Here is a 27,163-nt window from a genome sequence, read left to right as displayed (position 1 = left end):
GTTTATTACTTTATAAAACTAAAACTATTCTATAACATAAGATTAGCTGTGATTCTTCCTGTTTAGAAATGTATCAATGACTTTATAATGAAAGGAAGAAGAAAAATAAGAAGGAGCAATGACTTTTATGAAAGGAAAAAGGAACTTTCATGAAAGGAAAAAAAGGAACAAAAGAAGGAAGTAAACAGAAAAGTAGCATAATACTCAAGCTTCAACTTTTTGAATCAAGTATAAAGAATTTTGCACACTGTCGCAAAATGCTCTGACAAAATTTATGTTATTCTGTATATAATATCAGTGTCTGTTCTTCATTCAAGAGCACGAGGAGCATGAAATTGAGTCCACAGCTGCAGTCAGTTTATCCATTTAACAATAAAATTCGTTCAATCATGTTAACACAATTTATGTACATGTTAAGTCAGCTGGTTGTAAATTAAGTGTATTCATATCAAGAGTAACCCTTAAGGAATCATCATCCAGAATGTAGTATGTTAAACTTTAATAATTAAGCCTCTCGTGCATTGCATTTTTCAGGTTACATCTAATAAGATATGCTCCTTGAAGCCTCTGAAATGACATAATTTTTGTGGCTGAAGATCTGCTATTGTTTTTCAGTCACCAAGTTGTGTCCGACTCTCTGTTACCCCTGTGAACTGTGGCATGCCAGGCTTCCCTGTCCTTCATTATCTCCCTGAGTTTGCTCAAACTCATGTCTGTTGAGTCGGTGATGCCATCCAACCATTTCATCCTCTGTTGCCCCTTTCTCTTCTTGTCCTCAATCTTTCCCAGCATCAGGGTATAATCTAAGAGAAACACCCAAGCTATATAATATAGGGCTTAGGTCTTAGACTTGAATTTCTAGGCATTGTTGGCTGAAAGACATCTGATGCCACCCAGAGCCTATTCAGAGCCATGTGTTGTTCATTCTGAAGGAACATTTATTGAAATTGCACAAAGTGCTTAGAGCCAGATTGTATTTTGAAGAGAGCAGAGAAAGAAGCTACAGGTATAAGCAACACTCCAGCTCAACTAAGAATGGTTAGTTCACTTGAGATGTGCTTTGTTACTTGGGCCTGGAGTTTTGTGTATCTTCCAATCTGCCTAAAATAGGCATCTGCAACTCTTTCTGTGGCCATGTTAGGTTCAGAGGTACAGAGAAGATGGTGTTTGATGGAGCCATACTTGGTAAGATGGTTTCCAATGACAGCATGGAGTAAGAGAGGATCTGGGCATGGGTTAAGTTGTGCTGAAAATGCAGACCAACAGAAACCTACAAATAGGAGTTTTAATGTCTTCTCTAATAATCCACAAACTTGCCTTGAGTGAGTTAGGAATACAAGGCATCTTCAATAAATATATTTAATGATGTTCATAATCTTGAGCTCCCTCTTTATACCTCATGATACCAAATATACCATGTCAACTGATATCAGTGATTCTGTAGAAAAAGACAGCCTGGCGGTTTTCCAAATTCTCTGTGATTTTGCATTCTCTATCCATCAATTTAATTTTGCTTTATTGCTATAACTCTTTGGAGGAATTTGCCAAATTAAGACTTGTGAATGAGATTTTGCTTAAGTTGTTGCTCTATTTTGCTCCTGGAGAGACACACAACTTTGCACTTTGATAATAAAATGCTATGCTCCTGCTACTATTGTTACTAGATACGAAAAGTGTGAGCTCTTGAGAGTGCACACTTGAGGCACTGAATCCCCCAGAAACCCACTCTCAAGTCTTAGGCCATCAGTGCCTGTCTCAGAGTCACCACTGGTCATACACAGCTTGCTGGATTTCACACATAATCAGATATTAAAAGGGAAATAAAAAAGTACTCTAAATTTTTAAGAGAAGAGATGAGTATCAAGGCCGATTTTAGACAGTTGGACCAAACTGTTATCTAGAAGTTGTTTCTCCCTTCCCATCTCTACTCAACACTATACAGTCAAGAGTCCCAACTATATATGTTCTTCAGGCATTAAATATTATTCTATTATGGCTGTCACTTATTTATTAAGGTTCACAAAGCACATACTGTACAGTATGTTTTGGGTACCTATGGGGGGTTTCCTGGCTTTGTTATATAACTCATTTATTTGTAAACAATGACAGTCTCTCCATTAAAATCATATTGATGCCAACATGAAGGTTTGGTACTGATGGCTAGTCATAAAGTAACTTCTTCAAATCAGTTGCTTGAAAGAATACTGAAACAGAGAGCTATAGGTGCCATTTTTTGCCTTAAAGTATCCCCTTTAGAGTGGGTAAAGCCCCAATTGAATACTACTTGATTTCTAAAGGGACATTCATTTAAATTCCTTCCAATCTGCCACACTAAAACGCACGATGGATGTAATAGTTTGTCCATGCGAACACTGTATAGATATTTGTCAAATGAAATACCAAATGCCACTCATTATTACAATCACAATTGTTAATGGAGGATACATGTATTGTACTCTATAGGACAAATAAAAATATAATGCTTTTACACAGCCTCTAAATTCTATGATTGCAGCTAGAATGAATTGCCATTTTATACCATATTTTGCAAATACATATAGGAAGACTGTAGCTATAATAAGTCAGCTGTACTAGGTTGGAAAAATGGTAATAGATCAGAATATTGCCTCAGACTATATCTTCAAAGATATATATTGTATGAAAAATGTAGTTTACATCCTGTTTGTGATATTGAATAGATCTCTGGCATATTTTTCATTGTGACACTTGTGACAACGTAAATAGTTACTTTTCTCTAAGTAAAATCATATAAACTAAGAAAGAGCTTGATATTCTTCTGACAAATTGAATATATATATATATATATACAATTCTTATCCCAAGCCTGATCAGCAAGTACTAGATAACGAAGTAGATTGTCGAGGATGCTTTTAAAATATGCTTCCCACAGATAGTTTTAAGTATAGAGAAAATAGCCATATGTTTAGAATAGTTGCTTAGATAAATCTTTACAAAAGCAGAGAAATAGATTGGATGATTCATGGAAGTCCCTTTTAGCCTTATGGTCACAAAACACATTGGTTATGATTAAAATACTTACAATTTACTATATCACAATACGATTTAAGTGACTGTGCAGAATAAGCGTAAATGACTTCAGTGAGTTTGGTTCTTTCCCCATGCTCCTGCACTATAAGAAGACCATTGGCATAGCTAAGGTATTTCCTAGTCTCAGCAGGAGGATTAAAGTGCTCCCAGAGCCTATTCTTTCCCCGCTGACTGTAAGCTTGCCCCCTATTCCCTATGGAAGAAGTGTTAATCTTCTAGTCCACTAAAGAAATTCTTTTGTGAGTAATTATTTGTATGAGAGCACCTTGTCCTCTGCCTCCACGGCCTCCTATAAACACCCTGGTCTTCTTGCTCAGATGTAGTTAAAAACAGAGGCTTAGATCCAAGGAATGGCGGGACAGGCAAGGATTCAGAGCGCTCAGGATCTAGGTCCTATCTCCACATGAAGAGTGTCACACTAGTGTCCTCTTATGCTCCAAGGAGAGAGAGTTCAATAATTATAAAAATGATAACCATTATAACAAATATTTTGCATATCAAAATATTTTCCAGCTGTATACTTAGGGAGCTTGGAAACACTAATTAACCCTCACAGACTACATTGGACACTAGTTAATATATTCCTTAACTGAGTTATGTGATAACCAAATCATAATGCAGTCAAAACCCTAAACAGAAAAATGTGCTTTATTCAGTAGACATAAGCTACCAATGAATATACCTACTGGAGTAAGAAATTGGCCACCACAAGGTTTCAAGGAAACAATATTTTCCAACTAATTAGACTGAAGAGAAACTTAGTTTTTATATCTGAACCAAATTAGGAAAATTATGGACACACTGTGCTCCTAATTTCAGGGTGAGTCTGTAATAATATTTTCATGCATTGTTAATCAGAACATGCAATGGAAGCCTATCTGTAACTACTGTGATTACTAAGTATGAAGGCTAGGCATAGTTCAGTGTTAATGAAGGTGATTCACTGAATTTAAAAGTCACATCAAATAAACTACGGAAGAACATTAAAAAATCTCAAATTCATAAAGCACATTTTCCCTTGTTTTTATTATGCAAGAATAAACAACATACTTGGCAAAATAACCTACACTTCTTTCTCACTAATGCCAGCGTTTAGTAATTTATCCCCAACTGTGGCAGTTAGCCTTTAGGAAGCATACATTGAAGAAGGTGATGGGGCAAGAGGGAAAGACTTACATGTCATTTAGTAGGATGCTGTTTATTATAATTCAGTATATTGTAAAAACTATGTATATTTAGAAGTGCTAAGTTGAAAGGGTCCAGTGTAGCAAAGCATTTTATTTTCACTGCTATTTCTTAGAAAATAGCAAAAAGATCTTTAATCTTGGTTACAGATACATACGTTTGCTATTAGGAAATTCGATTTCCTTTGGATCCTGTGCTACATTAATCAAATCTAAAAGATATAATTACTAAGTAGATATACAACGCTTTCTTGGCATCTGAAATCCTAGGTTATGTTTAAGTCTAAGTGAAACTATATTTAACTTATATGTTAGGATTATATAATGTATCAACTATACAGTAGCATATTCTGAAAAATCTAATAGTGCTGCATGAAATTATATAGAGGTATGTATAAAAATAGGTAATATCCCTAAAATATTTTGCAGTTACAGTTTTTCCTGCTGGGAAGTTTACCACACTGCCAAGATATATGTATGAAATGTCTGCTCAGAAAAACAAAATTAGAAAATATTCCTCTCATACCAACTCACTAAATGTAGGAATATATAATCAAAACTGGCTTTCAAAAGCAATACAAATATATAAAGATACCTATATGTGTGACAAACAAGAAAACATGGACTGTTGATTAGTTTTGAATGGGCCCCGTATTTGTAATTAATTAAAATACATATATATGTATTATACATATATAATATATATATGACCAAAATCACTCCTAAGAACGAATACATTGCCCCCTTGCTCTCCAGGTTTTTTATTGACAGTCATCACCCATCTTTTTCCAGGATTATTGCCTGACATAACAGAAATTCCACTGTTTGTTCTCAACAAAGCTGTGAAAGAGAAATCTCTCTCTTCATTCTTCTGTCATGACCCATGTTCTGGGCTTGTGCTTTTTGGAGGAGTCTTTGATCTGCAGCAGGTCTCAGAGGCTTGTCTCCCGGAGGAACATAGTGCCAATGTTGTAGGAAACCTTTTTGATTTTTGACGAAGAAAGAGAAGGCTTTGGCTGCTTAGGACCTGTTCTTACCTCCAGGAAATAGCAGATCCCAGGGATTTCTTTTGGAAAGTTGTCTGGAAGCTCTTCACGGGACCGAGGAATGAATGTGAAACTTTCTTCTCGTTTTAATAATCTAAGAAGAAAATATATAATGTGAATCATATGGGCAGGAGAGATGAGAAAAAATGGACACCAACTTTAGAGAATCAGGAAGCCTATAAAAGACTGTGCGTGTATGTGTGCTCAACAGTGTCTAACTCTTTGCGAGTGCATGGACGTAGTCCCCCAGGCTCTTCTGTTCATGGGATTTTCCAGGCAAGAATACTGCAGAGGGTGGCCATTTCCTCCTCCAGGGGTCTTCCCAACCCAGGGATTGAACCTGTGTCTCCTGCATTGGCAGGCAGATTCTGTACTACTGAGCCACCTGGGAAGCCCAATAATAATAAATTAAAAAAGCAAAGTTGTTTCTGCTACTACTTGAAAATATTTGTTCAAAGTTGATTTAATTTTTTTTCCCTAAACAAAAGGCTAAAGAAACTGCATAATACACATTTTTATTCAAACATGCAAGATTTACTCTATTTAAAAAATCTGCCTAAATTCTGGAACATTCCTTCAATGTTTTATATGCTCTGAGTAAGCTTTAAATCCTATGTGTCATTCACATAAATCAAGTTTTTAGCTTTGTAGAACAGTCATAACTCAATGTATCTGTGATATCTGGTTACTATTTTCTAGCAATACATCTTTTGTAAACTTACTAGCATTTATTTGTCAAACAGATTGACTCTTCCAATGATAAAGACAATTTTCTAGTATACTAATATTGGAGATTTATTCTTGTCCAATTCAATTCTAAGGTTCAGTTTAATAGCCATACATAGAAAAGTGTCCTAGCATTTCAATTTTTAAAATTATTTATTTATTTATTTGACTCAATTTAGTGGGTCTTGGCTGCAGCACACAAGATCTTCACTGCATCATGCGGAATATTTCCTTGCGGTATGCTGACTCTCTAGTTGTGACATTTGGACTCCAAAGGAAATGGGCCCAATAGTTGCAGCTCCCAGGCTTATTTGCTCCAGGGCATGTGGGATCTTAGTTCCTCAACAAGGGATCAAATCCACATCCCCTGCATTGTAAGGCAAATTCATAACCACTGGACCACCAGGGAAGTCCCCAGCAATTCAATTTAATTCAACAACTCTTATGGGTTGCTAATTTTTGCCCTAGAAAAGTATCCTAGATACTGTTGTGAATATAATGATAGGAAGAACACAACCTAAGAAGCTTAAAGTTTTGTCAACAGACATAGACACAGAAAAAAGAAACAGAAAGTAAAAACTGAACAGGCAAAGATAAGTCACAGTAATATAAAAGTAATATAAAAGTAATATAACACAACAGACTAGGGACTTGCCTAGTTGGTTCAGTGGTTAAGGATCCAGCTTCCAATGCAGAAGACACAGGTTTGATCCCTGCTCGGGAAACTAAAATTCTGCATGCTGTGGGGAAGCTAAACCTGCACACCACAACTTCTGAGCCTGTGTGCCTCAACTCGAGAGCCTGCTCACTGCAACTGAGCCCATGCACTCTGAAGCCCATACCACAGTGAGAGAGAAGCCCATGTGCTGCAACGAAGAGCATGTGTGCTACAATGGAAGATCCTGCATGTCATGAAGATCTTAAGTGCCTCAACTAAGATTCAACACAGCCTATATATATATAATACACACATACACACATACACACACATATGGGCTTCCCTTGTAGTTTGGGTGGTATAAAATCTACCTGCAGTGCAGGAGACTCCGGTTCAATCCCTGAGTTGGGAAGAGCCCCTGGAAAAGGGAATGGCAACCCACTCCAGTATTCTTGCCTGGAGAATTCCATGGACAGAGGAGGCTGGTGGGTTACAGTCCATGGGATCACAAAGAGTCAGACATGAATAAGCGACTAACACACACACACACACACACACACACATCAATTAATTAATTAAAAATGACCAAAAGGCTAGATGCCATAAAAAAGGTGAATCCACAAAGGTGTTGAAGTTCAGAGAGGGTTTTTAGTGGGAGGGCTATTAAACTTTCATGAATGAAATGGTACTTAAAGATGGGCAGAACTTCAACAAATGAATGTGGGGAGCAACATAATCAAAGATTTAGATACAAGAAAATTATGATTGGGATCAACATGTTCCAATCATTGGATTTTATTTTAGAATGAGGTAAGAGTGAGAGTTAAAGCTGAAGCAGTAGGTTAACACAAACTTTGAAGTCTGAAATTAAAACTTTAGACTTTATTTGGAGGCACAGTAGAGCTAAACCTATCACCTTTTCCCTAAAAACAACTCATTTTCCTAAGACAGGTAAATGTTAACAGGAGATTGAAATTATGCAGGATAAGAGATAGATTGAGAAGAAGGGAACCATTGTGACAGGGAGAAGGCAAAGTCAAAAAAGCAGTTAGTGCAAGGAGAACAAGCAATGTTTGAAAAATGTAAGATCGTTACACAACAGTAATCATCCTTATACTAAAGAGGGAAAAACCATGTCTTCTCAAATGTTCTTAATGGATAAAAATATTATTTGAAAATAATAGTTGGCAGTATTAAGAATTCTTAAAATGTGAGCAATCTAGATTCACTTTTATGAATGACAGTTGAAGTATTTAGCCTTGTAAAAGGTTTTTTTTTTAAATATTTTATTCTTATTTGTTCAAGTTATTTATTTAATTTAATTTTTATTTCATATTAGGGTATAGCTGATTTACAATGATACATTAATTTTAGGTGTATAACAAAGTGGTTCTTCTTCAGAGTCTTTTCCCACATAGGTTATAATAGACTGCTGAGTAAAATTCCCTGTGCTATAAGTAGGTCCTTGTTGATTATCCATTTTATATAAGTAGTGTATATATGTTAATCTTAAACTCCTAATTTACCACTCTGCCTCATCATTCTCCTTTCGTAACCATAAGATTGTTTTTGAAGTCTCTGATTGTATTTCTGTTTTGTAGATAAATTAATTTGTATCTTTTTAGAGTCCTCATAGAAGTGATATCATATGATATTTGTCTTTCTCTGCCGACTTCATTTTGTGATAATCTCTAGGTTCATCCATGTTGCTGCAGTCAGCAGTATTTCATTCTTTTGTATGGCTCAGTAACATTGCATTGCATATATTTACCACATTTTCTTTATCCATTCATCTGTCAATGGACATTTAGGTTGCTTCCATGTCTTGGCTGTTGTAAATAATGCTGCAGTGAACATTGTGGTGCTTGCATGTTTTGAATCATGGTTTTCTCCAAATATATGCCCAGGAGTAAGGCACTGTTGGCACTGGAAGTAGAATCCAGACCTGTTCATTCCTAATCAAGCTTAGTCCTACAATAAATAATAAAACTACACTAAGATATTTTTTCTTAGATAGTCCTATTGAAGTCCAATTGACATACAGCACTGTATAAGTTTAAGGTGAACAGCTGAACTTACTTACACCATAAAATAGCCACCACAATAAGTTTAGTGAACATATTATGCATACGTGCTCAGTCGCTTCAGTTGTGTCCGACTCTTTGCAACCCTATGGACTGTAGCCTACCAGGCTTCTCTATCCATGGGATTCTCCAGGCAAGAATACTGGAGTAGATTGCCATGCCCTTCTAGGGGATCTTCCAGACTCAGGGATCAAACCTGCAGCTCCTGCATTGTAGGCAGATTCTTTATCATGAGCCACCGGGGAAGCCCAGTGAACATATCATAAACATACAAAATTAGAGAAAAAAAAATCCCTTTGATGAGAACTGAGGGTTTACTCTTAACAACTTTCAAATACAACATACAGCTCTGTTAATTACATTTTTCTTGTTTTATCTTACATCCTCAGTACTTATTTACCTTATAACTCTTAGTTCGTACATTTTGACTGCATTCATCCCATTTCTGCTCCCTCCAACCCCTTCTGGTGACCACAAATCTGATCTTTTTTTCTATGTTTGTTTAGTTTTGAAGTATAGGAGACTTACAATACACTATTTTGGCTTCTGCTACACACAGTAGTGATTTGATATTCTATACATTTCAAAATAATCACCATGATAAGCCTAGTTACCATATGTCATCATATAAAGATATTACATAATTATTGAAATATTGCCCACCCTGTACATTTGATAATCATAACTCATTTATTCTGTAATGAGAACTTTGTGTCTCTCAATCTTCTTCAACTATCTCTCCTGCCCCCAACATCTTCCTCTCTGGTAACCATGTTTGTTCACAGTATCTGTAATGCCGTTTTTTTTTGTTATGTTTGGCCACTTGTTTTGTTTTTTAGATTCTACACAAATGAAATCATGCAGTATTTTCCTTTTCCTGTCTGACTTATTTCACATAGCATGATACCTTCTAGAGCCATCCATGTTGTCCCAAATGACAGGATTTCATTATTTTTTATAACTGAGTAATATTCCATTGTATGTATATACCATATTTCTTTATCCATTCATCTACTGATTGACACTTAGTTTGCTTTCATATTTTTGTCATTGTTATAAAGCTGCAAAGAACACAGAGGTGCATATATTTTTTCTTATTAGTGTTTTTGTTTTCTTTGGATAAACATCCAGAAGTGGAGTTTGTGGGTCATATGATAGTTCTACTTTTAATTTCTTTTTCATTTTTAATTGTAAAGTAGGATAATTGCTTTACAATATTGTGATGGTTTTTGCCATATATCATCATAAATCAGCCACAGGTATACATATGTTCCCTCCCTTTTGTATCTCCCTCTCCCACCCACCCCTATAGGTTGTCACAGAGCACCAGCTTTGGGTTCCCTGTGTCATGCAGCAAACTCCCACTGGCCATCTATTTTACGTACGTAATTTGTATGTTTCAATGCTATTCTCTCATATCATCCCACCGTCTCCTTCCTCCATTGTGTCCAAAAGTCTGTTCTTTATTTCTGTGTCACCTTTGCTGCCCTGCACGTGGGATCATCAGTACTATCATTCTAGATTCCATGTGTATGCATTAATATATGATATTTGTCTTTCTCTTTCTGACTTACTTTGCTCTGTATTACAGGCTCTCGATTCACTCACCTCATTAGAACCGACTCAAATGCATTCCTCTTTATAGCTGAGTAACAGTCCATTGTGTCTGTGTAAAAAAGTGCCTCATGCATTCATCTGTTGATGGACATCTAGGTTGCTTCCACATCCTAGCTATTGTAAACAGTGTTGCAATGGACATTGAGGTACATGTGTCTTTTTCAACTATGGTTTCCTCAGGCTCTTTGCCCGGTAGTGGGATTGCTGGGTCATATGGAGTTTTATTCCTAGTTTTTAAAGGAATCTCCATACTGTTCTTCACAGTGGCTGCATCAATTTGCATTCCACCAAGAGTGTAAGAGGGTTCCCTTTTCACTACACTCTCTCCAGCATTTATTGTTTGTATATTTTTATTTTTATTTATTTATTTATTTTTTTGTTTATTGTTTGTATATTTTTAAATGACGGTCATTTTGACTGGTGTGAGGTGATACCTCATTGTAGTTTTGATTTGAATTTCTCTAATAGAGAGTGATGTTGAGAATCTTTTCACTTCTTTACTAGCCATCTTCATGTCTTTGGAGAAACATCTGTTTAGGTCTTCTGCACACTTTTTCATTATGTTGTTTATTTTTCTTGTATTGAGCTGCATGAGCTGCTACTTGTATACTTTGGAGTTAATTCTATGTTTGTTGTTTCATTTGCTATTATTTTCTCCCATTCTGAGGATTGATTTCACCTTGATCATAGTTACCTTTATGTGAAAAACCCTTCTATTAGGTCCTTTTGTTTTTATTTCCATTACTCTAGGAGTTGGGTCATAGAGTCTCTTGCTGTGATTTATGTCAGAGAGTGTTCTGCCTAGGTTTTATAGTTTCTGGTCTTACATTTAGGTCTTTAATCCATTTCTTATTTATTTTTGTGTATGGCATTAGGACATGATCTGATTTCATTCTTTTACACTTAGCTCACCAGTTTTCCCAGCACCACTTGTTGAAGAGACTGTCTTTTCTCTTTTGTATATTTTTGCCTCCTTTGTAAAAGATAAGGGGGCCATAGCTGCATGGATTTATCTCTGGATTTTCTATCTTGTTCCATTGGTCTATATTTATGTTTTTTGTGCCAGTATCATACTGTCTTGATAACTGTAGCTTTTTAGTATAGTCTTAAGTCAGGAAGGTTGATTGGAAAAGGTCAGTTTTCATTCCAGTCCCAAAGAAGGGCAATGCCAAAGAATATTCAAACTATCATATAATTGCACTCACTTCACATGCTTATAAGGTTATGCTCAAAATCCTTTAAGCTAGACTTCAACATATGTGAATCAAGAATGTACCATCTGGGTTTAGAAAAGGCAGAAGAGCCAGAGATCAAATTGCCAACATTCATTGGAACATACAAAAAGCAAGGAAGTAACAGAAAAACATCTACTTCTGCTTCATTGACTAATTTAAAGTCTTTAACTGTGTGGATCACAACAAATTGTGGAAAATTCTTAAGAGATGGGAATACCAAACCATCTTACCTGTCTCCAGAGAAACCTGTATGCAGGTCAAGAAGCAACAATTGGAAGCAGGCATGGAACAATGGACTGTTTCAAAATTGGGAAAGGAGTGTGACAAAGCTGTACATTGTCACTCTGCTTATCTAACTTATGTGCAGTATACATCATGTGAAGTGCTAGGCTGGATGAATCACAAGCTGAATCAAGATTGCCAGGAGAAATATCAATAATCTCAGATATGCAGATGATACCACTCTAATGGCAGAAAGTGAAGGAGGTTAAAGAGCTTCTTGCTGGGGTGAAAGAGGAGAGTGAAAAAGCTGGCTTGAAACTCAACATTAAAAAAACTAAGATCATGGCATTTGGTTCCGTCACTTCATAACAAATAGAATGGGGAAAAGTGGAAGCAGTTACAGATTTTATTTTTGGGGGGCTCCAGAATCACTGTAGATGATCACTGCAGCCAAGACATTAAAAGATATTGCTCTTTGGAAAGAAAGCTATGACAAACATAGAAATCATGTTTAAAGGAGAAGACATCCTTTTCCTGTCAAAGGCTTCTATAGTTGAAGCTATAGACTCTCCAATAATTATTTATAGGTTTGAGAGTTGGCACATAAAGAAGACTGAGTGCCAAAGAATGGAGGCCTTTGAATTGTAGTGCTGGAGAAGACTCTTGAGATTTTCTTGAATAGCAAGGAGCTCAAACCAGTCAATCCTAAATGAAATCAACCCTGAATATTCATTGGAAGGACTGAAGCTGAAACTGAAGCTCCAATACTCTGGCCACCTGATGTGAACAGCTGACTCATTGGAAAAGACCATGATGCTGCGAAAGATTGAAGGCAAAAGGAAAAAAGAAACAACGGAGGATGAGATGGTTAGATAGCATCACTGACTCAATGGAAATGCATTTGAGCCAAGTCCAGGATATAGTGAAGGACAGGGAACCCTTGCATGCTGGAGTCCATGGAGTCAAAAAGTGTCAGATATGAATTAGTGACTGGACAAAAACAAAGTTTAAAGATGACTTCTCCCAATATATTCTATTTTCTTACCTTTTAAAATGTATTCTCATAATAAAAATTATGGTCTTTTTTTGAAATTAAACTTCTTTGTTTTGTGAGGAATTGAAACATACTTATTTACTTAATATAACAATCCAATATATTAACAATGCAATATAAAAATTTGCAAATTCCTTTAAAGAGCAATGTGCATAAATGAGAAAAAATGATAAACAGAAATTGACTTAGAAAAGTTTGATTACCTGCCAAATCTTGAATTTTGAAAGAAAAAAATAAGTTCACAAAGCATTATTATATTTAAAATTTAGTAAAAATGGCATTACAATACATAGAATGGCTCTGTGATTTTGCCTGGTTAGCTCTGTTAGTTATTTCTTTAAATATATTCATATGTTAGAAAATTTCCTTCTATTCCCACTTTCAGTCTTAGCTCAAGTCTGGAACCATAATATTATCTTTTAATAGTTATATTTCCTCTAGTTTTCCCCATTCCCTCCATGTGAAACATTACCTCTAAATAAGTTTTTCTTTCATCATGTTGCTTGCAGACTCAAAAGTATGCAATGGGTCTCTAATAGCATATATCTAAGTTGAAAATAAAATAAATTCTCAGCCTCACTAGATATACTTTATATCGGAATAATTTTAGATTTAGAGAAGTTTTGGAAGGATGGTACAATGAATTTCCTTGTACTATTTACTCTGTTTTCCTAGTGTTAACATTCTGCATAACTCTGGTATTTATTTGTCATAACTAAGAAATCAATTATAGTATGCTAGTAATATTATCTAAACTGAAGGCTTTATTTAGATTTCACTGCTGCTGCTGCTGCTAAGTCGCTTCAGTCGTGTCCGACTCTGTGCGACTCCCATAGACGGCAGCCCACCAGGCTCCGCCGTCCCTGGGATTCTCCAGGCAAGAATACTGGAGTGGGTTGCCATTTCCTTCTCCAGTGCATGAAAGGAAAAAGTGAAAGTGAAGTCGCTCAGTCGTGTCCGACTCTTAGCGACCCCATGGACTGTAGCCTACCAGGCTCCGCCATCCATGGGATTTTCCAGGCAAGAGTACTGGAGTGGGGTGCCATTGCCTTCTCCGTTAGATTTCACTACTCTTCCACTAATACCCTTTTTCTTTTCCATGATTTAGTGTACAATTTTTGGAAATAATATAGACCTACTGAATTTTTTCTAACTCATGAGGAAACAGAGATAAGATTATTCACATGTCTTACCTAGGGTCATAAACTAATTAGAGGCAGAAAATTAAGGTGAACTTGAGTCTCCTGATATTGATATTTTTTTGTTTACCCATTCATTTATTTAATCAGTCGGAAACAATTAAGGAATCTTCCAAACTATGGGTCACTTTGGAAATCTAATGTATTAGAAAAAACATTTTTCCAGAAAAGTACACACAATAGTGTTGCATCACTGCTTGTGTTCGTGATGCCGATTGTCTTGTTTCTCACTGTGTGCGCTGTTCACTGAATGCAGGGTTGGCAAGGCTTGAGCTAAGAGGCCGGAAGAAGGCTTGAGAGCTGTGGAAACTGCAGACGTGTTTATTCTCTCGTGGCTTACTTGGCGGCCATCACACAGCCTCTCTCCCGGCTGACCCAGCAGCGTAGCAGCAGCCACAGCTTAACCTCATACGACATAACCACGATGCCGCTCCAATGTAGTCCCGGTGCAGCAACAGCCAGGGCTTTCATGGCGAAGCTCATACAGGCACACCACACAAAGTAGCCCATGACCAAGAGAGTATATGACATGCATGAGCAGTGTTATAAGTGATCTCAGCTGTTACATAACCATGCAAAGTCACTGTTTACAGAACATGGGGCAAGAGGGCATGAGAGCATGGGGCGAGAGCCTGACTGGCACCATCCTGTTAATTTCCCCACAAGTATGCTTAGAAAATATGTCAGGGAACTCATAAACATGCTAACCTTAATATTTACTTAAATAGTGTACCATCACTCAATACCTTAACAATACTGTATCTATCTATGTTCTACTTTAGATATTTAAATCAAATTTCACTTAATTGGTTTCATAGTCAAAAAATGTTTAAAAATTTAGCTTAGACTTTTTAGCTCAAGTGTGAACATCTAGAAAATTCTAAATAAAGAAAGTGTTCTTTATTCATTATTAATTGCTAAATAAACATTTACCACCCAGGCACCTACAATGGTGCCATTTTTAGTGAAGAAGAGAAAGGTGTGCATTCGATTTCCCTCTTGCTTTAGAGGGAATTATGCTCAATTATTTTAGTAACTAATTTTCACTGCATAGTGATCTAGATAATATGAAGAATTTAGTTAAACTTGGTATTATTTGTAAAGATATTTATGGCCAATAAAATAGCTATTTTTTGTACTTCATTGAAATTCCTCTTTTGTGTGAAATTAATAGATATCTGCCAAATTAGAACTATTGACATGAAACAGACTCATGTCTTTAAATTCTGCACCCTAAACTAAGTAATTAACTTTGTAGCATTACTGTCATGGGAAAAGAGAAACACCCTTCATACAGAGTAAAGAATGTGTCCTAATATAGCAATATTTCTGCGTTCAATCTAGAGTCTTATGATATAGACCAAACCTATGCCAGTCAGTCAAACTGTAATAAGAATGTCAAAATTGCAAGTCCCACTTTTCATTTCATATCTATGAAAAATTGTTGTTTAGTTGATAAGTTGTGTCCTACTCTTTTGCAACCCAATGGACTATAGCTCACCAAACTTCTCTGTCCATGGGATTTCCCAGGCAACAATACTGGAGTGGATTGCCATTTCCTTCTCCAGATCTTCCATACCCAGGGACTGAACCATGTCTCCTGTACTGCAGGCAGATTCTTTACCACTGAGTCACCAGGGAAGCACTAGTTAGCCATTATTACATAATACTTACTTATATATTTTTGTATTGATTCTGACAACCATAAGCAATTAGACTTACAGAAGTGAAATAATAGGTAAATATATACAACTTTTACTATAAAAATAACTATAACATTATAGTCTTATCCTCAAAGACTTCACTATTATTACCTTAACTGTGGTGGTAAATATATGGAATGATTGAGGTAGAATATTCCAAGTGTCAAAAAAGTCAACCAGATTTATTTTTAAAAATTAGGAAGTCTTATGATTTCCAATCTTCAGAATTATATTATCTGAGGGAATATGTTATTTGATACATCAAAGAGACAAAGGAAGAAAGAGCAAAATAAAAATGTCCTTAAGTAGAATATCCCAATCAATGTTGCTCTATGTGACTTTTATTGACACTTTTAAAAGGATAATGTGAATATTAGTCTTTGTAATTGAAAAAATAGAAATATAATTCTTTCTTTTTAAATTAATTAATTACTTTTAGTTGGAGGCTAATTACAGTATTGTGGTGGTTTTTGCATACATCGGCATGAATCAGCCACCGGCGCACATGTGTCACCCCGTCTTGCACCCCCCCTCCCACCTCCCTCCCCACCCCATCCAGAAATATAATTCTTGAGTCACAGCTTAATTTGTCATTTTGGAAACACTATTGCCATTTGTATTTGCTAACTTTTTTTTATTTTGTAAGATACAGTGTTTACTATCTTTGGTGCTTCTCTGAAGAATAAGATGATCAATAAAGTCACTTAAAAGACTTATAGGACAAGAAATACCAGCAAAAATATTAAAAAATATAATCACTAGTGCAGATGAGCATTTTGATTTTTTAAAAACCAAACTCTATATATACTAGACAGAATTTTCTGAAGCCCTTTGAATGTATTTCCCCTTATTAAGTATCTATACTAAGAAGCATAAATATTTACAATATAATATCTCATGCTTATGTAATAATAATATTGACAAGGAATAGAAGCAGATTTTCTATGTAGTGTTGCAAACCACTCTAGTATTCTTGCCTGGAAAATTCCATTGACAGAATAGCCTGGAGGATTACAGCCCATGAGGTCCCAAAGAGTCAGACAAGACTGAGTGTGTGCGCGAACGCACACACACACACACACACACACACACACACACACACAGTAACTATTAACTTTCACATGCAAAGAAAAATATACCCAAGTAGGTTAATCTTTCTTCAGTTTTTCCATGCATCTCAATATACTAGAAACATGCATTCCTCTAAATTGTAAAGTGAAATTCTGAATAGTATGCCTATATTCACTGTGATTTTTGTTATACGCATTAAACACACAGTGTTTTAGCATTACAAACACAAAAGATGGTTTTCTGTTTAACGTGAAGGCCAAGGCATTCTAATTCTGGTTCACTTAGCCACTACTGTATCCTGCTCCATTGTACATCTCCTGATATGATGAGCTGTTTACACATCACTGGTTAGAAGGTAACTTGGTTTGAACTGAAGAAGGGGTCTCTCACAGTCATTGAAAATAGGCATTCTGAAGTCTATAAGTAGATCAATTGTAAAATATGAGAAAAGAAAAATGCTTAAAAGTTAAGGAAATTTTATATAAAAGTAATTAAACAGTCTTTCTGCATTTTTAGTTTGCACTTAGCAAGGAAATACAATTGATTCTGCTCAGGCAAATAATTTGACTATGCATGCCATTTCAAAATTTGCTAAAAATGTCCTTAATATAAGCAATTATTTCAGTTTCACAGATCAGCAACATGATGTTGTAGACAATTGCTTATAAAATATGGATTATTTAAAAATTTGAATCAATGGCAATAAAGATGAGTGCAAACATAGCATCATTCAGAGAGAAATGAAAACATCAAGCATGAAATATTCAATAAAAATTTCTTTTTGTCTAGAAATGAAACTAGCAATAAAGTGCTCTAGCTGAAAAAGAAATGATCCTTGAGCATTACTGCAGGCAACAAGATGACTCACACTAAGTCTAAAAAGATAAATACTATGATATAAAAGTTACAGTCTTGATTTCAAAATCTTTAGTCCTATGTCAAAATGAATATTGAAGCAAACAACATCATTCCAATTCTAGTAACCTAGAGGAAACTCAATTATTTACATAACATGAAATGTAAGTAGCTTAAACTTATGTAATGATCATAGTGATCATGTCATGTTCATAGGAACATACTTTGTAATAATTAAAAATTAAAAAGACCCTAAGTATTCACCAATACAGGAATAGATGACTGAAAATTGAAACATAGCACAGTCATACCCTGGAAAGTTGAAGCACGATTAAAATGATGAACTAGAGCTGTATATGTCTCAGCAAGGATGGATGCTAAAACATGAAATTTTTAAAAAGGTCAAATAAAGGGTTATACAGACATATCATTTATGCAAATTAAAATAAATAAAATTCTATTGTTTGTGGATACACATGAGAAAGTCAATGTATAAGACACTAGAGTTTGCAAGACACCAAATTCATTAGGGTATTTGTCACAAAGAAAGGAAGGAAAAATTTCAAAGGAAATGTCTTTATTTTTATTAAACAAGATTTGAAACAAATATAAAGTCTCCAACCAGTGGTAAAATCATGGTATTATGTTATTCATTTTAAACTTAACACTTTAAAAATATTTATAAAAGTGTTATTTTCATCAACTACTTAGACATTTCAGGCAAAATGAATTTGGAGTGAATTATTCAGAAAATTATTTCAATTTATCATAATATGCAAAATATACACCCTCTCAAAGTTTATGCTAATTATATAATCTTTCTAAAAATAAATGAATATAAACTTCTCTGAATGAAGGAAGGGGATCAAGACGGTAGTCTTGATCTTGTCTTACTCGAGTAAGACATAGAGTTCACCTTCTCCCTCAGAAACATTGAAAGTACATCCACAAGTGGAATAATTCACACAGAACAGCTACTGATAGTCTGCAGAAGACTTCACACATCTAGGAAAACAAGAAAACCTCCACATTACTGGGTAGAACAAAAGGAATCAGAACAGAGCCTGCACCCCAAGGGTGGAGCTGTGAAGGAGGAAAGATCCCTGCACCCTGGGAAGTCTTCCCAGTAATGGGGATATCAGCCTAAATGGAGGGGGAGCTTCACAGCCTGACGGGAGAGAGCAGTAACAGGTTTATGGAAGGTAAAATGGAGAGTATTCAGCACTTCTGCCCTTCAGTTCCCAACCTGAGACATTCCTCTGTCAGTACAGGTGGGGACCAAGGGCTGAAGCTCAGGATCTGGAGGTCAGATCCAGGGAAAGGACTAGGATTAGATGTGCAGAAACAGTTTAAAGAGGTCAGGTTGTGGAAACTGAAGGTATGGTCTGAAGGAGCCTGGGCCTGCCAGAGAGGCAAGTCACCATTATTTCAAACAAGGCTCACAGAGAGATGGGCAGGGCCACTATTATTTAAAAAAATAGGCTCACAAAGAGACGAGCAGGACCACCATAAGTGCTTTTTTCCCTTTGAGCACTCCCAGGCAACAAGGCACCACCTATAGGAGCTCTGGGGGCAGGTGTGAGTCCCTGCTGCCATCTTAGGCTCCAGGGGCAGGCACTGGCTGCCTCTATCAGCCTTGTGAGTAGATGCCACGTCCTACCCTCTTTGTCCCAGGAGAGTCCATAGCTTCTGCCACTAGAAAATCCACATGCAGGTATCAGGACCTGTGCCAGCTGTCCCTGGGTGGTATGGATAGATTCCGCAACTAAAAAAAATCTGCAAACAGGCACCAGAGCTTCCTCCCATAGTCCCAGGATTATGTAGATAGTTCTTGCCACTAGGAAATCCATGAGCAGGAGCCAGGACTTGCCCCCACTGTCTAGGGAAGGGCTGCTGTGCCTTAACACTGCATATCAAGGGGATAATGGCCAGCACATGCTGAGGAAAGAGGCAGCAAGCATCCAAACTAAAAGCAGCCCCTTGATTCTGGAAAAGAGGACAGAGTGGAAGGATCTGAGCTCATCTCCTCTCAGAAAAATGCCAAAATCAAAACTTCTGAATAACCATCAATAAAAATAACTGGAACTAACTAAAAAAAGATATTTTACATTCAAAAACTAAGAAGCCATAATGAGATGAAAGGAGGGACACTTTCAGGACACGATCAAATCTCATATTCACTGGGTGAGTGACCCATGAACTGGAAAAAAATATCACAGAGGTTCTCCCGTAAACATGAGAGTTCTGAGCCCCACTTCAGGCTCCCCAGAGTGTGGCAGCAGGAGGAATAATCTCCAAAGCATCTGGCTTTGCAGACCAGTAAAAGTAGAGAACAGGAGTTCCACAGGACTGGGAGGAACAGAGACTCTACACTTGGAGGGCAAAAACAAGGTTTCACATCCACTGGAATCCAGCAAAAAATAGTAACTCCATAGGGGCCAGGGCTGTATCTTCTTATGAAAATTGGAGGGTATCCTGGAGAGATGGGGGTTGGCTGTGGCTAACTGTTTGGGGGGCGTGAGGGGACAAAGACACTGGTGAAGGAGGTCCCAGAGAACAGTAATCACTGTGCCAATACCAAGACCCAGCCCTAGCCAACAACCTGCAGGCTCCAGTAGCAGAACACCTCAGGGCAAACAACCAGAAGGATAGGAATATTACTCATCAGCAGACAGGGTGCCTGAAGCCATATGGAGCTCACAGCCACCTTTAAACATGTCCATTGACGTGGCCCTGCCCACCAGATCAACCAATGAGTGAGCGGGCACCAGTCCCTCCCAACATGAAGACAAAACAAGTCTCGGAACCAACCTCACCCAGCAGAGGGCAGATACCAGAAGCAAGAGGAACTATGACCCTCCAGCCAGAAAAAAGGAGAATACAAAAAAAGTTAGAGAAAATGAGATAGAAAAGAAATAATTTGCAGACAAAGGGACAAGATGAAAACCCATAAGAACAACTAGGTGAAGAGGAAACAGGAAATCTACCGGGAAAGAATTTGGGCTAATGATGGTAAAAATGGTCTAAGATCTTAGAAAATGAATTGAGGCACAGACTGAAAAGTTACAAGGGATATTTAACAAAGGATAGAAGATTAAAGAACAAACAAACAGATGAACAATGTAATACTGAAACGAAAAATATTCTAGAAGAAATCAATAGCAGAATAACTGAGGCAGAAGAATGAATAAGTGAGCTGGAAGACAGAATGATTGAAATCACTGCCATCAACAGAGTAAAGAAAAAAGAATGAAAAGAAATGAGGACAGTGTCAGAGATCTCTGGGACAACATTATACACACCAATATTCACATTATGAGGCTCTCAGAAGGAGAAGAGAGAAAGGGTCAGAAAAAATATTTGAAGAGATTATCGTTGAAAACTTCCCTAATGTGGGAAAGGAAAAAATAACTCAAGTCCAAGAAGTACAGAGAATCCCATACAAGGAAAATCCAAGGAGGAATATGCCAAGACACATGTTAATCAAATGGGTAAAAATTGTAGACAAAAAAATAAATAAATAAATAAAATAAAAACAACAAGAGTGACAGATAACCCACAGAGAAGGCATGAAGTGCTCCAGGAGCCTCAGTACCCCCTGAGTCATGTCTGGGCGGCAGAGGAGGGTCTGTGAGTGTGAACTGCCCTAATCTGCACCTGCATGGCCATGGAGGGGACCAAGAAGCAGCCAGAGTGCCATTGCTTCTAGGCCCAGATCCCACCCCCACTCCAGGCCTTCCACAACCTCCACAGTAACAGCCACAGCTGCTTCATATGATTTCACAGAATTGCACTCCTATACCACATGGAGGAGAAAGCCAAAACTGAGTCCTGTCAATGTCATTGTGGGTATAGGACGCTACTGCAAGGCCATGGCTGCAGTTCTTTGGGAGGTATGTGGAATAAGTGTAGGGCACTGCAGTGGGAGACGTGGAGCTTTTTGATATTGAGGTAAGTAAAAATGTCTCTTTTCAAAAGATGAAGTGGTTCACATTGACAGCTGAGTGGACCTTTCCTGCTACCCACCCAAAAGAATTCTGCACCTTTCCTGGGAACAGAACCCTATTTCTCTACTAGGGCAGGAATTCCTTGATATCAGAAGGGAAGCCCTTCCCCCAATTTCAGGGAACAGTAAACCTATTCCCTCTTGCTAGGAATTGGGAATTAGTTTGGGATAAGCATGGGATCCCTTCTGGCCAATGACAGGTACAGGGATGTTTTCTGTCTCAGGATAAAAAGCATCATTAGGAGAGTTTTTGGCTTTCCTTGTCCTTTCTTGTTTGGGGGATGTTTGTGTGAGGACATGATGCCTGAGCTCTATCAGCCATCTTTTTATCATGATGAAAGGCCACAGAAATAAAAAGCCAATTCTCTGAGAATGGAAGTTCTGGAAGAAAAAAACCTGGTTTGTGAAGCATCATTGAGCAGCTGAGCACCTTAAACAGTGCACATTGAACAGTGAGCACCTACTTCTGGGCTTTTTGTGTGTGTGTGAGAGAGAAAAAGCAAACCCCCATATATGTAAATCACAGAGCCAGACATGAAAGTCTAGGACATTAAAAAACAGCTGCATATATGAGAAGATTAGAACGTGACAACGTATGCCCAGAGAAAGGCTCAGGAAAGACCCGAGGAGATTTAAGCTTATGCTTCAACTGATTCTCAGCACAGACATTCTACAACAACCAAAAACAACAGCAGCAAACAATAAGAGAAAACAGAAAACCTTGGGGAAGGTTAAGAATCTGATTCCAGATTTAACGTATTATTAGACTCAAATATCTAGTGATTAACAACAAACTACAACACACACAAAGTTACAGAAAAGTATGGCCCGTTCAAAGAAAAAATAAATCAACAACAGATCAACTTTGTCCCTGAAAAAGACCTAATGGCAGCTCTACCAGACAAAGATTATAAAACAACTGTCTTAAAAATACTCAAAGAAATATAGGAAAGATATGGAGAAAGTCAAGAAAACAATGTATAAACAAAATGGAAACATGAAAAAAGAGAAAACCTGAAGACAACTGAAAAGAAATTCTGGAACTGAAAATTACAATAATGGAAATGAAAAATTCACTAGAGGGATTCAAGTACAGATTTAAGCAGACAGAGAGTGTCAGTGAACTTGAAGATAGGGCAGTGGGCAATTTCAAATTTGAAGAACAAGAAAAAAAAAGGATAGAAGAAAAGCAAACAAAGCCTAAAGGACTTGTAAGAAATTAGTGAGAGGATCAATATGCACATCATGAGAATCCCTGAAGGCCATAAGACGGAAAAGGGGCAGAGAGGATCTCTGAAGTGACAATGACTGGACGCTTTCCAAATCTGGTGTCAAGACATGAATATATACATTCAAGAATGTCAATGAATTCCCAGTAAGACAAACTCAAAGAGATCCACACTGAGACACATTATAATCAAGTTTTCAAAAGGCAGAGGCAAAAAGAGAGTCTTTAAAAACAGCAGGAGAAAAACAAAGAATTCCCTGCCAGTCCAGTGGTTGGGACTTTGCACTTTCACTGCCAAGGGTGTGGGTTTGGTCCCTGGTCAGGGAGCTAGGATCCTGCTAACATGACAACCACCCGTTCTCCCAAGAAACACACAAGAAAACAAAGAAACACATGATCCCACAATATGCTATCTACAGGAGACCCACTTGAAATCCAAAGACATAATGACTCTTTGTGACCTCTTGGACTATAGCCTGCCATGCTCATCTATCCATGGAATTTTGCAGGCAAGAACACTGGAGTGGGTTGCCATTCCCTTCTCCAGGGGATCTTCCCAACTCAGAGACTGAAACTAGGTCTTCTGCATTGCAGGCAAGTTCTTTACTTTGTGAGCCATCAGGGAATCCCTAACCAGGTTGAAAGTAACCAAAAGAAATCAGAAGTGACTGCACTAATAACGGACAAAATAGACTTTAAATCAGAAAAGGTTATGAGAGACAAAGGACATTAAATATTAATAAAAGGTTCAATTTACCAAGAAGATATAATAATTATAACATACATGTACCTAATGACAGACTATTAATATCTATAAAACAAACACTGACAAGATTAAAGGGAGAAATAAACAGTTCTAAAATCATAACTGGAGATGTCAATACTCCACTCACAATAATGATAGAACAAGACAAAAGGTAAGTAAGGAAACAGAGGACTTAACACAATAAACCAGCTAGAGTTAATAGACATATATGGAGCATCACCCTACAACAATAGCATACACATTCTTCTCAACTATATGTGTATCATTTTCCAGGATGGACTACATGTTAGGCAAAACATTAAATCTCAATAATTTTTTCTTACTTTACAGCCATCCATGTGGGATCATGGTCCCCTGACCAGAAGTTGATTCCTTTCCCACTAAAGTGGAAACATGGCATCTTGATCACAGGACTGCAAGAGAAGTCTCTAAATAGATTCAAGACTATAGACATCATACAAAGTATCTTTCATGATCCATGGAATAAAGTCAGAAAGTAATAACAAAAGGAAAATTATAAAATTCACGACATTGTAGAAATTGAACAACACATTTTTAAACAACTGATAGATTAGAGAAGAAGCCACGAGGGAGATTGTAGAATACTTAGAGACAAATGCAAATGAAAACACAACAAACCAAAATTTTGTGGATGCAGTCAATGTAGTACTAAGAGAAAATATTACAGCAGATTATTTATACAATAAAAAAATTTCAAATCAACAACCTAACTTTACAACTTCAGGAACTAGAAAAAGAAGAACAAACTAAACCCAAGGCTAGCAGAAGGAAGTAAATAATACAGATTATGGCAAAGATAAACAGAATAGATAACAGGAAAGCTATAGACAAAATCACTGAAACCAAAAGTTGGTTCTTAGAAAAGACCAAGAATATTGACAAAACTTTAATTAGGTGAACTAAGAGCAAAAGAGAAGACTCAAATTACTAAAATCAGAAATGAGGGCGTTCCCTCCAGTCCAATGGTTAGGACTTCATGCTTTCACTGCAGGAGGCACAGGTTTGATCCCTGGGTGGGGAACTAGGATCCTATAGGCTATTGGGGGGTGTGTGGCAAAAAATGATAAAATGAAATAAAACAAGAATTACTGAATATTCTACAGAAATGAAAAGAATGATGAGACAGTACTGTAAAAAACTGTACACCAAAAAAACTGGATAATCTAGATGAAATGAATAAATTCTTAGAAACACCAAACCTGGTAAGACTAAATCACAAGCTAATAGAAAATTTGAATAGACCTGTAACAAGTAACGACACTAAATCAGTAATCAAAAATCTTTCAGCAGCAGCACTGTTAACAAGAGCCAAGACATGGATACAACCTAGTTCAGTTCAGTCACTCAGTCATCTCCGACTCTTTGCCACCCCATGAACCGTAGCACGCCAGGCCTCCCTGTCAATCAGCTCTGGAATATCAATGGGCTTCCCTGGTGGCTCAGATGGTAAAGAATCTGCCTGCAATGCGGGAGACCCAGGTTCGATCCCTGGGTTGGGAAGATCCCCTGAGAAGGAAAAGGCTACCCATTCCAGTATTCTGGCCTGGAGAAGTATTCTGGCCAGGAGAATTCCATGGACTGTATAGTCCATGGGGTCGCAAAGAGTCAGACACGACTGAGCGACTTTCATTTTCACTTTCAGATGAAAATGGGCTTCTTGGTGGCCCTAGTGGTAAAGAACCCATCTTCCAATGCAGGAGACATAAAAGATATGGGTTCGATCCCTGGGTCAGGAAGATCCCCTGGAGAAGGGCATGACAACCCACTCCAGTCTTCTTGCCTGGAGAATCCCATGGACAGAGGAGCCTGGTGAGTTACAGTCTGTAGGTCACAGAGTCAGACGTGACTGAAGTCACTTAGCACGCAGCACGCAGATAAAAATGGATGTTAACAGTCACTGAGTCCAACTGCTCTTCTAAAACATGGGAAGACAAGTTGAAACATCAGATAGTTTGGATTCTAGGATCTCAGTAGTTAGCTACATTTCCATCAAGGAAATGGGAACGACTACTTCCTTTCAATCACTGGATTGGTGCCCTTCCTAATCTGTTCTCTTTTTTACAACCTTGGAAATCTTTTTAAAGTACAAATCTGGCCAAGTCACACCGATGCTTATAACTCTTCAATGCCTTTCTTTGTTCTTAGGGTTAAGTTGAAACCTCCTAACATGTATTATAGCTTCAGTTGGTCTGATTTCAGTCTATCTCTTCATCCTTATTTTAGTCTACTCCTCCTCTTACTCTAATACCGTATTCAGGGTTTCTTGATGTCAGTACTAGTCTATTGTAATAAGGTGTTTACTTTCATACATCTGCCTTTTGGTTTGTGGTCTCCTCCATGAAGATGGAAATCATATTTATGCTGTTTATTGTAACATAGTGCCTATCATAGTGCTTGGAATATAGTAGGTACTAGACAAGTATTTGTTGAAAAAAAGGAAGGAGGGAAGAACATACAAACAGATAAGAGGGAAAGGGTTATTTTGAGGATAAACACAAAACTATTTTTAAAAAGTATTGGTAGAAATTACAAGATTTCGGACCAGTAGGAGAAAGTATCTTTTACAGCCTACACAGATGGAGGCTCAGTGTCTTCATCTATACCCCACTTATGTTTTTATCAGGGGGAAGTTGTTGGAGGTGGGGCAGATCATAATAGAATAAAATGTTTCAATGCTTGCTATATTTGAAATGATTCAATTTTTTAGACATTATAGATCACCAAGTATCATTACAAGCTTCCACCAATGTGATAAAGATTATGAAAATTTGAAGACAGCACCAAAGTACTCAGACTCTGTGTGACTTGTGGGGTTTCCTTTATTGGTTCCATGTAAACAAAGCTACAACAATGACAGTTAAGCACAGGGTATGAGCTCCTTGCATGCTTGATCCATTTTTTACACATCATTTTTTAAATGACGGAGTTTCTGTAAATCTACACTGACTTATACAAACAGGAAACATAAATATTAGCTCCACGATGGGAAAAATCATAACCATGGTAAAAGGATACATGTTTGGGGGTTGATCTTCAGGAATTTTCCTTACCCTGTGGTCTAGAGCCCAAAGTGCACAGATCTAGAGAAGCTTCACATCAGTGCTGAAGCTTTTGAAGAGATTTAATATGGAAATCTTTGTGACATCATCTATATTATGCCCAAAATTGTGTCAGAAAAATTGGGAGAAGTTGAAAAAAGGCAATACCCTTATATAAATACCCTAAAATGACATGTAGTTCTTAGGAAACATTTTCTTGCTTTTATATTTGTAATTTCTTCCCTTTCTCACGTGCTCCTCAGGAATCAGGAAATGTTTATCTTTATCTAAAAAAACTTAATTTCCTTTTATATAGACGTGGTATCAAAAGCTTCAAAATATCACCATTTTGTTTCTTATTATAAATCAACATTTATTATG

The 27,163-nt window shown here is 37.1% G+C and overlaps 1 protein-coding gene across 1 annotated transcript in view; it reads right to left on the bottom strand.

Annotated features, from left to right (window-relative positions):
- Positions 1-4,998: 4,998 nt before the first annotated feature.
- The window catches only part of GUCY1A2 (guanylate cyclase 1 soluble subunit alpha 2), a 273,648-nt gene continuing 251,483 nt past the window's right edge, over positions 4,999-27,163 (bottom strand). Inside the window, exon 8 of the mRNA XM_081543221.1 lies at positions 4,999-5,393. Within this exon, the coding sequence (XP_081399347.1) occupies positions 5,186-5,393 (208 nt within the window). The 3' untranslated portion in view covers positions 4,999-5,185. The remainder of the gene's footprint in view (positions 5,394-27,163) is intronic.

This window comes from Giraffa tippelskirchi, chromosome 11 (genome assembly GCF_054371585.1).
Source record: "Giraffa tippelskirchi isolate mGirTip1 chromosome 11, T2T-mGirTip1v1.2.pri, whole genome shotgun sequence".
NCBI classification, from domain to species: Eukaryota; Metazoa; Chordata; class Mammalia; order Artiodactyla; family Giraffidae; genus Giraffa; species Giraffa tippelskirchi.
The sequence above is the reverse complement of the archived record's forward strand: the minus strand, read 5'-3'. Positions and strand labels throughout refer to the sequence as shown.